We start from the raw sequence: 12,521 nt of genomic DNA, 5'->3' as shown, positions 1-12,521 counted from the left end.
ATGGCACCAGGAAACGAGTAAAGATAGACCCCCCCCCCCCTGCCCCTCACCACCACACACACATTCCTCCCACCAACACAGACCCACCCTCCTCTCCCCATGTGTCCGTCTCATTACACCTTTTCATACAAACACACACACTCCCCCTCCCCTTTTTCTTTACACTCACACACACTCCCAGTTCACCCAATATGGCGGTGCCCTTGGCAGCGGTGGTGCTCGTTCAGACGGGCGCTGGTCCCAGATCTGGACTGGGGAAGAGCAGGTGTACTGCTGTCAACAGAGGCTCATAAATACTCAGCCAGTGATCTGAGATGGATTACACATTTATGTCATCATATTAAAGACACTCTGTCAGCAAACACTTTTAAGACCCTATAATCTCTTACCTAAGAGAAAAGTCTTCTCTCCCTACAAAGGGAGTTAATGGGATGGCTCACTGCTCTGCGGCCTCGCCAATGATCATTTGCTACAAATTTAGTCTGTCAGTTCACAAACCCTGTGCAGAGCAGCACTCGTTTTAAATGCAAAAGCTGCAAAAACAACAGCAAAAACAGATTCCCAGCTTTGATTCTTCATGACAGGGCAAGTTGCAGTTTTATTACCGCTCAAGTCATGCATCTTGAACAAATGTGTACATGTCAGTGACATATTTACCACTCCGTATGCTGTTATTTTAGTGTCACATTTCACTCCCTCTCGGCCTCTCTGCTCTGCAGCCGTGAGACCCTGCTGTGTCCAAATAAAGGCTGCGAACAGCACTAACCGGCATCCCGACCGGAGGTTTCGTTTTCCCATGTTACCCATAGTGCTTTGCAGCGCCTCATTTCACTGGCGTCGGACAGGGAGAGCTCCATATTCTCCTCTTGAGGCTTCAGGCATGGTGTATTTGGCATGCTCAGAATAAGCCCAATGATCTCCAATTACCCTCCTCTCACGGATTGTTTGGTGTCACTTGCTGTCTGACGGCTGGATATGATGATTCTGCGCCTGCAGTGTAAAAGGATAGTTGCACAGGTCTCCTGGCAAATCCTGCGCTGGTTACAACTCAATTGCAGCAGTAAGACACAACGAGCCCGAACCAGTTGATTAAAAAAATCAAGTTGAAGTGTCATCTCAGTGCTTAGGCTTGTCCTCACCCTCTCTAACACAACAGCACATTTCTTTTTACTAGTTCACCTGCTGATGCCCTGTGAGGTCAAGTTACTCTCTTCACAGCAGCCATCCCTATAGCTAGTGATGAAGGAGTGGGTTGGCTGGCTGTCAGCATAGCTTTGCCTGAAGCAGCAGCATACATCAGTGGAAGAAAATATATCCAGCGCTTAGATAAACTACATCAGATAATAAAACACAACTGTTTGACTCCCTCAGCTTCTCGTCAGTAAGTCAGACGGCCTGAAACCAAAGGCGTCTCAGTCATTCCTCTGACATTTAGATACACAAGTAGTTGAGATATCAGATTATGAGAAACTGTGACAGGAGGCATCAATCACAACTCTAATGTGAAAATAGAATGTGAAACGGACCAGAACCGGCTCACATTTTGTGACAGCGAGACCCCGCAGCTCGCCTGACCGGGCCACATCCTCATGCGTTCTGCTACGTCCAGTGAAAAAAGAGTTGACTGCACTGAAACAGTGTAGGGCGCCGGTTGCTGGGTGACACGGTGTCGCAGAGGACAGCCGTACGGGAAACAGGAGAAGGGTGAGGAGGAGGTCAGGAAAATCAGAATGGAGATGAGAACTGAAGGATTCTGAAGGGAAAACACCATCTGTCCATCTCTAGATGCCCATTCACTCCTTTATCTGCCTCTTGTCTTTCCCTCGTTTCCCGTCTTTCTCTCCCTTGGCAACCAGAGATGGACTGAATGAGCTGTGAGGTTGTCTCCTCCTGGGAACAACATCCTGATGCTGTCTGGGTGTGTAAAGCAGAACTCCAGCATCAGTGATTTTGTTGCCAGGGGCGACTATATCAGCAGGAACATCCTAATAAATGTCTGTGCTGGGAAGTAACACAAAGATGACAACAACATTATGATGATGAATGTTGTTACAGTACAGCAGAAATAAAGGAGTGGGTAACAGCAGCTGAATGTTAAGTATAGGCTGGTTGTAGTAATGACTCAGCAAAATATGCAGCAGTTGCATTAACAGCTGATTCAGCAAAATGTCAAAAGCTTCATCGCCAAGTGAGTTTTTTTCTTTTCGACAGCCTGAGAAAAGGCCGAGGAGCTTCACTGCACTTCTCTCTGCTGTTCTGAGGTTTAACCTCTAGAGGGAGCTAATGTTCACTTTTACATCAGGTCAGATCATGCACAAGGACGTATTAACCCACAACTCCCATGAGACTACATGATACACTAGACCTAGACTGCTTCTGCCATCACTTGTTTGTTTGTTTCATGAATTCATACAAACTTTACAGAATTCTTTTTGGTGAAATTCTGCGTTTGAAGCTGAGCATCCTGTGGTGAAGCCTCTGAGACTCTGGTCATGAAGTCGCCTCTGGATTACTGACACCACTGACATATTGAACCTACTTCTTGGTGGTGACCTCTTCACTTCATCTCGTTAGCCCAGGTTCAATGGCTCCTCTGTGAATGAGCTGATGCTGAAACGACAAGGTCAAAGACAAAATGGCTCCAAAGCAGCTCCAAACCGACCCTGTTACTGTCTGAATATTCACCGTCAGCTCTGTCATCACAGGTTGTGTGAGAATAGTTGACAGTAAAGCTTGTCTTTGTGTATGCAGTGAGACTCAGTGCTGTTACTCTACAGTTCAGGCAGCTGCGTTACATTACACCAGATATACTTATTGATCTCCATCTTGCCGTTCATGTGAGCTCTTTGTCCTCTCTCTGTCCTCACATCTACCTCTTCCTCTTTCCTCTTGCCTTCCTTCACTCACTGTCCTTTCATCCCCCTCTTACCTCCTCTGATCTACTCCCATCATTTCAATTCCCCTCTCACTCTTTCAGCCTCTCTCCCACCAGCCCCCCCCCCCCCCCCCCCCCTCTCTCTTTTTCTGTGCATCTCTCTGTCTCCTCTCTCCATCCATATGTTCAGCCCGTGCCTCTCGGTGCCCTGGATGAGCTCTCTGTGGTGCAGCAGAAGCCGAGGGGAATGAGCGGGGCTCACAGGATGCAAGGTAAGAGGAGAGATGTACTGGTGTCATGCGTGGTGGCTTGCAGGGAGCTGATTAAGGCATGTTGCAACACATTTTGCAGCATCATGATGCAGCAAGATTTCGAAGGGCAGCGTGCGCGTTGATAACTATGTTCCTCTCTTTATTTCTGCAGAGTTAGAGTACTTCAGGGGAGGAGCTGCACGGGTGATTTCAGTGGAGGGTTTGAGGTGGTTTTCTACGAGGAGATGCAATGACAAGGGAAAGAAGAAACGGTATCATTTTGACTTCTGTTACTGTGATGTAGCGATGGTCTGTTGACATGGAGACACTGAGGGCTTGACATGTGTTTGACTTCCTCTCTGGATATGGTCTGGTGGGACCTGAGAAGTCCTGTTCCTGTTTTGGCTCTTTGCTTTTATAATCTGTCCTTCCCTGAGCCCCTCCACCTGTTACACAGTGAGGTGTTAATTTACCTGAAACAGGGCAGATTACAAGGTTCACGGCCTGCTGCTGCATAAGTGCATGTGTGTGTGTGTGTGTGTGTGTGTACAGTAGTGTGTGTGTGTCCTTTCACATCCTTTACGTCACAGCTGCTGTGAGTCAGCTCCTCTCTTCCTTTCCTGAGTCACTCATCCAGCGGTTGCTTGGTTACTGCAGAGCGATGAAAGTTTCCTATTGCGTCTTTGTCTCCGTGGATGGATGGGCCCCGATATTTATTCAGGCTCAGGAGTGAGTGGCCAAATAATGTATGTGTTTGTGTGCATGCGTGCGTCTGTGTGTGCGTTGTCTGATCCGACGGACAAAGGCTGACCAGTCAGTTTTAGTACATCCTGTTGTGAGCAGACGCTGAAGGGCCGTCTGCACTGCTGCTGCCCCTCAACTGATCCACTGGATTAAAAAGAAGGACAAAGCAGACTGTGAAATGGAATCATATCTGTAAGAGGAGGTCATCTTTAGAAAAGGGCCACATGTCAGCTCTGGTCAAAGTGCCTCAGCTTCATGAGAGGACAAGACTGTAATATCGTACCAACCAACACACACATTCAACTATTTCACACATGCAGCTATTGTCAGTGTTGGGCATGACACACAGTCTAGTGCATTAAAACAGTGTGATATGTGCCACTGAAAGCATGGCTGGTGTTGTTTTGTTGGACTTACATGACTGTTCCTGTGTGTCCTCTCAAGCTGATGTCTATGGTGGCCCTGAAGGCTCAACTCACTGCAACACAGGGAGGCACATGCAAATATGCACATTCAGAAAACACCTTCACCAGTTCTGCAGCACATGTGTGGTGAAATGAAGTTTCCCTAGAAGTCACCTACAAAACTCATCTACAGTAGAGATAGTATGTATTGTAAAACACAAAGGCTAATGCTAATCCTAATGTTATCTTGGTGTCACTTTCTTGCACCCTCAGAAACTCCTGTAAAGTCTGTTGTGAGTTTTTTTTCAGCACATTAGTTGTCAGACTGATGAAGTTGTAGCATGTTTGTGTCTCATGTGTTCTTAGGTTACAGTGCTGAACACCCAGGGCCACTGCACATGAATGACATGATTGTTACTGTATATTGACTTGTTCATCTCTCCCCATGTCACTTACACTCATACCATTATGTGGTAAAAGATAACTGAGCTAATCAAGCTAATTATTTACAATCTAATACATCAGATTCCGACAAGGGTTCAATGAACCATCAGTTACCAACTTTCATGTATTTGTGTAGTTTTCTTAAAATTTCTTCAGTTTTCCTGAAGTTTTAGTCAGTGAATACCATATTATAACAACAGTGTTATACTGCCTATTTAAAGTGGCCTATACTCAAATTCTGGTTTGATTCAACTGGAATTGTAGTATTTCCATCTTTTGCTTCTACTTCTAATCTGGGAGTGTGTAGTTGTATAGGGGAAACAAACATGAACAGTCAGATCAGAAAGGTTTAGCCAAATAATCTAAAAGTACAAATGAAGTGAGTGTGGATACGAATCTCTCTTTGCAAAGGAAAACAGTGCATGCACAAACAGCAAGAAGAGTGGGCCAAAAATATATGGTCAAACTACAAAATGTTTTTATGTCAAATCAACTTGGCTGAACTCGAGGTTTGTTAAACACTCATATCTATTGGACATTGTTTCTCAGAAACCTTCCACCAGTGTTTCCAGATTTCAGCCATTACCTTGGTTCTTCTGTCATTAATACTGACTGGAAACACAGACGAGGTACAAAGTTAATTGAGCTGTCAGCATGCAACACAGGAGGATGAAGTCAAATCAGATTTAAATGTCACTGAGACACTGTGACTCACTCACACAGGGATGAAGAGCTCCAGTTCTGGATATCTCCAGGTCACATGATCCTGTCTGATGAGAAGCAGCAGCCAATCACGTGCTTCTGTATCCTTGACCAAAGAGGAAGTGCAGCCCCTGACCCGTGGAGGAGCGCAGACCTCCGATCCAGCTTGGTGACGCGGTCCTCCCAGACTCTCCTGGAGGACCTGCAGCACCAGGACCCCCCGTGGTCAAGACTGGTGATAAACATGCAGGACGTTTTCCCTCTGATCACACAGAATGTGAATGTGCCAACGCAGCAGCGAGCTACGACTGCAGACGACGGCCCTGACCCCGACAGGTTTATCATCTTCTGTGGCCACAACATACCAGCTCCTCTGTTTACTGATCCTGACTACACTCAAGACTTTAGGACAGTCAGAGAAAACACTGGTGGCCAGGTGGTTGACAACAACAACGTGTCCGGTGGTTTAAAGGACGCCACTGCCCACCTGACCTCTGACCCCAACAACAACTACCAGGATGATCACAACCAAACGGTCCCCACAGACAACTTTAACCTACATGGCCGTAAGAGTCTGTTAAAGCCCGGTCAGAACAACAACTGTCCAGCTGACTCATCCAGAAGGGACAGGGGACTGAGGAAGAGTGTGTCCTTCGATGATGACGTCACAGTCTTCCTGTTTGATCAGGTACTGAACTCCCGGTGTTATCGATAATGTGGCTTATTGGTCCTTTTTTTTTGGGTCTCTATTTCTATTTTATTTTGAAAAGTTTAATACTTTAACATAAAAGATCATTTCACTAATCATAATGAAGGCTTCACTACTAACATCCCCAGTTATCCTCCATGTTGTTGTTCTCAGGAGACCCCCACTGTGGCGCTGCAGTCTGAGCCCTGCAGGTCTCTGCCGAGCAGCTCGTCCTGCGCCGCGCCAGCGCCAGACGGCACGTTAGACGACAGCGGTACAACTCTGACGGACCGAACGTCCTGCATGCTTTAGCCTTTAGCCTCTCATTACATTACATTACTGAAGATCATTGTAGGTGCTAAAATACAACACCACTGTACATTATACCAATTTATAGCTCTAATATGAAGCATTGTTGCAGATTTAACTATAGGCCTCATGCCGAGCTCCACTACTTCCTGAAGTTAAACAAGCTCCTTTACTTCCTGTCGAACATTATTGGACAAACTGATGAATCCAGGTGTGTCTGACTATTGTGACTACTCAGACACATCTGGATGAATCAGTTTGTCCAATGATGTTCGACAGGAAGTAAAGGAGCTTGTTTAACTTCAGGAAGTAGTGGAGCTCGGCATAAAGTCTATTTACTGATGAAATGATTTGATGCATAATAGTGCTTTAACTACACTTTTCCAATCATATTTTACTCACTGTAGCCTACATGACAGTATCAGTGCAGTGAAGGAATATTTCATCACTACCTACTAAGGTACCTCCAATATTATGATGTATTTTGTGGATGTTGGCTCAAAATGTGAACAGTCAAAACACAATAGTTATTATTTAAAGAAATCCAATTTCTTCAAAAATATATAGTATAGGCCTAGTGGTGTTATTGGTTGGCAATATTTTTAGCAGTGCGGCTAATATTAAATATCTTTGCAAATTAAAATCCTAATTATATATAAAAGAACAATATTTTCCCCATAAACCCTGTCTGACTATAAGGGGAAAACACAACTTTATCTGTTACAAACAAAAGCCAAATGACAATGTGACAGAATGCGGGCGGGACACTCCAAAGGTTAGCAAACATGAGTGTTTGTGTGTCCCACTGAACCCAGACGCTGCAGGCTGTTGGCACTTCGTTGTCACTAATTGTGTGTTTGGTTGGTTTTGCCTGCAGGTCTGGAGTGGGAAGACGACTTCTCCACTCTGGAGAAGAACTGCCACTACGGCTGCGTCGGTGGCTCCCTGCCGACACCGAGCCGGGCCGCTCAGTCCGGCTCCCTGACACCGAGCTGGGCCGCTCAGTCCAGGCCGCAGCGCTACTCTCTCCCCCAAAGCTGCCTGGTCCTCACCCACGTCACCGAGTCAGACCTGGAGCTGTGAGATCAACGCTCCACACAGAAACAGACGCACACATGGAGCTGTGGGTGCTGGTGTTTTATGACCCGGTGGCAGTGGAAGCTCGACCTTTCTACGACCCCGTCTCACTGTCACCGCGGTCTAACGGGACATCCACACTGGTTTTTCCTTCAGACAGACCAGCCTGGGTCTCATGGAAAAACTGACTAATCGTCCTGATCTCGACCCCCTCACCTCCAACTCATCCCCCTCCTCCTCCTCCCTCCTCTTTTATGATGAGTCAGGGATTTTAATGGCTTTTCTCCCCCCCCCCCCCTCTGCCTCCTTCTCTCTCTGACTCAAATGGATCCAGAGCACCTGCCGTTCATGACATCACAGCCATGCAGGACTGTGTGACAGTTGTTGGCATGACACAACCAGCTGGGATGTGATAAAACAGCCAGTTGCGTAACGAGCTGCTACCTTTCTAACCCTCTGTGGGAGCTGCTCTCTGTGCCAGCTCTCTGTCCTTGGACCTGCGCAACAGGACTGTGACATAAATACAACTGACATTAATTTGTGTCACGTGTGTCTGAAGTCCAAATTTTATCTTTAAAATGTCGGATTTAACAAATTCCAGGTTCATCCTGTGGCCGATACAGAGAGTCTGTGTTGTTGATCCAGTTTGTTTTGCTCAAACACAGCGTGCTTGTGGAGGTCCTGTTTACTCGCCTCATTACTGAAGTGTGTTCAGCTCTGAATTTATCAGCGACTGCGGCTAAATAAACAGTGTGAGCCTGAGGGCCGATGGAGGCAGAAACTGAACAAACTACAAGTAATAGATAATGTTTCCACAGAGCCAGCATCAGCGAGGTTTGGTTGATTAGATACAGTGTACCTGAGGAGAGGAAAGGAAACCTGGCAGGACCAGTCTCACACACACACACACACACACACACACACACACACACACACACACACACACACACACACACACACACACACACACACACACAAAGCTGTTCAAGGACACAGGCTAAAAGTGTTTGCTTCTGAGAGCTGGGAGCAACACACCTGTAAATTATTGTTGTTGTTACACATTTGTGATATTTTAACACAAGTGTTCCTGCTGTTAAAGCCAAATCACACTGGTGTCATTTGATTTCATTCATTAAAATGCCTTTAATTCTCAGATTCCATAAAGTTTGATTTCGAGTATTTTCTGTTGTTTCTTTTCATGGTGTTTTATTTTATTGTACATTTATCCCGACTCAGTCTGTCACATAAGAAATGAAGCATCTGAAATATTTTTTACAATATCAATCAGAGATATTTGTTCAATTTACCATTCTTTTTTAGAAAGAAAAAGTTCAAGGCATTTTCATGAAAGCCCACTGACACACAGGACATTACAATTGCAAAGCAAGATGCAAAAGAGGGGTGGGGGTCGGGGTGGGGGTGTAAGGCGGACACGCTGACTTGGAAGCCCCCGGAGCAAAGACAGAGATGAGTTCATTATGTAAAACCACACATCCAAGTAGGGAGCTGGGGTTTCAGCACCGAGACACAGTGAGCGCAGGTCCCTGCTGACATTTTACATTTGAAGCACAAAGCTGGGTCAGACTCAGACTGCGACGCTGCAGCAGAGTTACACACAGATGTCTGCTCCGGACGGCCCCATATCACAGCCCAGGGTCTGTGCAACATCCTACACTTCAACACATCCCTTTGGTTAGGACATTATTGAACTGACTGATTATTTAGGTATTTGCTGTTTTTTATTGTTGTTGTTGTTGTAAGAAGCAGCTGCTCTATCTTGAGTAGTTTAACTCATTCTGAAATCTTAAATCTGGAGGAGTCTAAAAAATAATGTGTTCAGGAAAATTGTATTTTTCATGAAGTTGTTCAACCAACAATGAAAATAAAGACACATTTTCTGTCTCGCTAGACGTCTATGTGATATACCTGGTGGGAGAGCAGCTGTGACCTTGAGTTATAATCACAGTTATAATCATCTGAAGGGGATGCAGTAATCTGTGTGGGAGATTCATTTTAATGACAGAGGCTGTTGAGCAGTCATACAGGAGATGGAGCACATCTATCTGGTCCATCTGTATAATATCTGGAAGAGGTTACACATCTGAGGCCTCCCACTAGCATCAAGAAAGATTTGGAGGAACAGATTTGAATTCAGAAAAACAGGATGCAGAATGGAAGTCATAGGGTTTAATTCATACAGTACAGCACATCACATATTGCTGGGCCCTGTCTGATGGCTCGGCCAGATGCTCCACAGCAGGAGCCAATGGGGCGGGGCTAAGGTGGGTGGGGGCGCGTGACGTTAAAGGGATAGTTAAACAATTTGGCAAATTGACCCACTGCCATAATCTCTATAGTCATAGCAGTCGGTTTGTTACCTTTATTTGTCTGTGCGAGCTATTTTTAGAACGGCGGAGCAGAGCCGTGAGCTGCTCAGAGCTACGGAGGCTAATGACTATGGCTATGACTATAGGGATTATGGCAATGAGCCAATTTGCCAAAATGTTGAACTATCCCTTTAAGCAAAGGCGTGAGAATCGGTCTGGTCTGTGACCTTTGCATTTGTGAGTCTTTTGTGCAGAAAACTTAATCTGTGATAACAGATAAGAAAGTCAAATTCTCAACAATTACAGGCCATAACAGCCACTTCTCTAAACCTGGCTACTACAATGTGAAGTTTCTGTTCTGTAAGAATTGTAAACAAACATTTCCTGAAAATGAATTAACACTTCAGGTGTAAAGCTTTAAGACAATGCACTTACTTGCAATACTAATGTCTGTGTGTCCCTGCCAGGCCACCACCCTCTCCCTGGGTGCCACCATCTAACTCAGTAGGAGGGGGCAATAATCCAAACTGCCAACAGTTCAGTTTGGGCCCCGGGTCAAACAGACAAGTGGATTACAGGAGATCACACGTCTGTGTGTGGCAGGGGTGTGATGCTGGTTATTCAAAAGGTGTTAATTATGTCACTATCAGTCTTTGTTGGGTGTGTTTACTCAGTTTAACTGTGGTGTGAGGGCGTCCAGCAGCCTCCATTACGCTCTCGTTACAGCAGCGCTGCAGAGCAAAACAAGGTTCAAACTGTTGGCGTGGTTTAAAAAAAGAAGAAAAAAGTAAATAACGTGACGCAGTGTAATGAGCCGTGGCTGTGCTTCTGTACGTTGAGGTTGAGCCTGGAGGACTGGATTCAAATGAAGCAGTGGATGGCGATAAGCCACAATGGAAATGATGTTGTTAACCCTAAGTGTTCAGGGTTAAAGGAGTCTGACGTTACTCCTCACAGCAGGATGAAACCAGACCAGTTCACCTGCAGCACAGTGACCGATGCTCATAGCAGCACACTGACATTTCACTTCACAGGACAGGTGACTTTCTTCTTGTTGTTTTTTAAAGACACCAATCATATTGATTAATGTGGTTTTAACATGAAATGGTGACACCAAGGTGGGACACCACAATGAAAACAACGACAAATCGCCTGTGTCAAGGTTCCTTGAACAAAATAATCAGTTTTCACAACTGTCATCAGTTCTGTACAGTCATTCTGACTCTGCTGCATGAACTAAACAGCAGCATAGGCTCCCACTTACTTTATACAGTCATATTTATTTACACATAAAATACTTATCAGGCGATAAAATATAATGAATTGTTATAGATGAACTACTTTAGTTCAAATCTGCTCCAGTTCTAACAACTGTAACATGAATCAAATATAATAATACTGTGATAATAACAGCATAATGACCACTTGTATACTTTGTTATTGCCTCATTTTGAATGGACTTAAACTTGTAATGAATTATTTTTATAATATAATGTTGCCAGTAGTGAGGATTACTGCTTTGATGATCAGCAGACAATAACTAATAGGTAACTTACTGGAGGTGATGGGGCTGTTTGGTTTCTACACCACCAGGAGGAGGAGGAGGCTGCGGGCAGCGGCAGCGGTTCTCCTCTCTGATTGGCTGAGCAGCGCAACGTGGACATCAGTCAGCTACAGGTAGAACACATGACAGCTGTCTGAGAGAGAGAGAGAGAGACAGAGAGAGACAGAGAGAGACAGCGGCTCTCTGCTGTCGGTGCTCGTTCCTCTGTGTTGATGCTGCCTTCACTGACCGACTGGTGCCTTCACTGACCGACTGGTGCCTTCACTGACCGACTGCATGGTGACGCTTTTTCTGTAAAAAGAAAGAAAGAAAGAAAGAAAGAAAGAAGGACTGAGGAGGAGAGTTGTGTATCTACAGAGGTAAGGCTTCTTTTCTTTCTTCAAGTTCACCTCGTGATGCTAAATCCACTTTCATTGTTGCACCGTGTGTATCTTTTACTCCAGAGTGAATTTGACTGGAGCCAGTTTATCTCCTATCAGCTCCACCGTTAGAGAGATTAAACCTCAGGCAGGGAAATAAAGAGGGAAGAGGGGAACTAAAGGAGAAATAGCCTGTCCTCTCTCTCTCTCTCTCTCTTTTTTGTTTTTAATTTTTTTACAGTGAACACAAATCTATGTAAATCAGCTTTATCTAATTAATTTAATAGGACAGTTATGATCTACAACTTAACATAAGACACGTTGGAAACATCAGTAGTCACTGACGTCAGGAAGTTTATTTTCTGGTGATTCACCCTGAGGTTCAAGACAAAACACTTTCTGGTTGAAGTGAAGTTAAAGAGTTCAAGAGGACTGGAGGTTAGGGCGGATTGGCCATAGGGAGTACCGGGAGTTTTCCCGGTGGGCCGGTCACTAATGGGCCGATAGGCGGCCGTTTTTTATTTTATTTTTATTTATTTAACTTTTTTTCCCGCCCTGCCTCACCTTGCCTATTGTAACTCTCCCGGCCCGGGGAGGGAGACATCAGCTCGGTCCACAGCCTCCAGTGTTCAGCTGCAGACAGCAGAGAGGTGAAGACTGGCCCAGTGGCCTGTCCACCTGGCCCAATGGCCCTATGAGAGGCTACAGAGGCCCAGGAGTCTAGACCCCCCCTCGTCCAATCACTTTTAATGATGAGGAGTCATGATGAGAGAGAGA

The 12,521-nt window shown here is 45.3% G+C and overlaps 1 protein-coding gene across 1 annotated transcript; it reads left to right on the top strand.

Moving 5' to 3' along the window:
• The first annotated feature begins 2,833 nt into the window (after positions 1 to 2,833).
• LOC146967915 (uncharacterized) lies at positions 2,834 to 7,596 on the top strand. Its single transcript, XM_085761175.1, has 5 exons — positions 2,834 to 3,147; positions 3,299 to 3,398; positions 5,442 to 6,108; positions 6,283 to 6,382; positions 7,295 to 7,596. The coding sequence occupies exons 1-5, from the start codon at positions 3,123 to 3,125 to the stop codon at positions 7,498 to 7,500; spliced, it is 1,098 nt and encodes a 365-aa protein (XP_085617301.1). The 5' UTR covers positions 2,834 to 3,122; the 3' UTR covers positions 7,501 to 7,596.
• Positions 7,597 to 12,521: the final 4,925 nt, after the last annotated feature.

Source organism: Trachurus japonicus, chromosome 19, assembly GCF_045865225.1.
Source record: "Trachurus japonicus isolate A0001 chromosome 19, Traja_1.0".
In the NCBI taxonomy this organism is placed as follows: domain Eukaryota; kingdom Metazoa; phylum Chordata; class Actinopteri; order Carangiformes; family Carangidae; genus Trachurus; species Trachurus japonicus.
The sequence above is the reverse complement of the archived record's forward strand: the minus strand, read 5'-3'. Positions and strand labels throughout refer to the sequence as shown.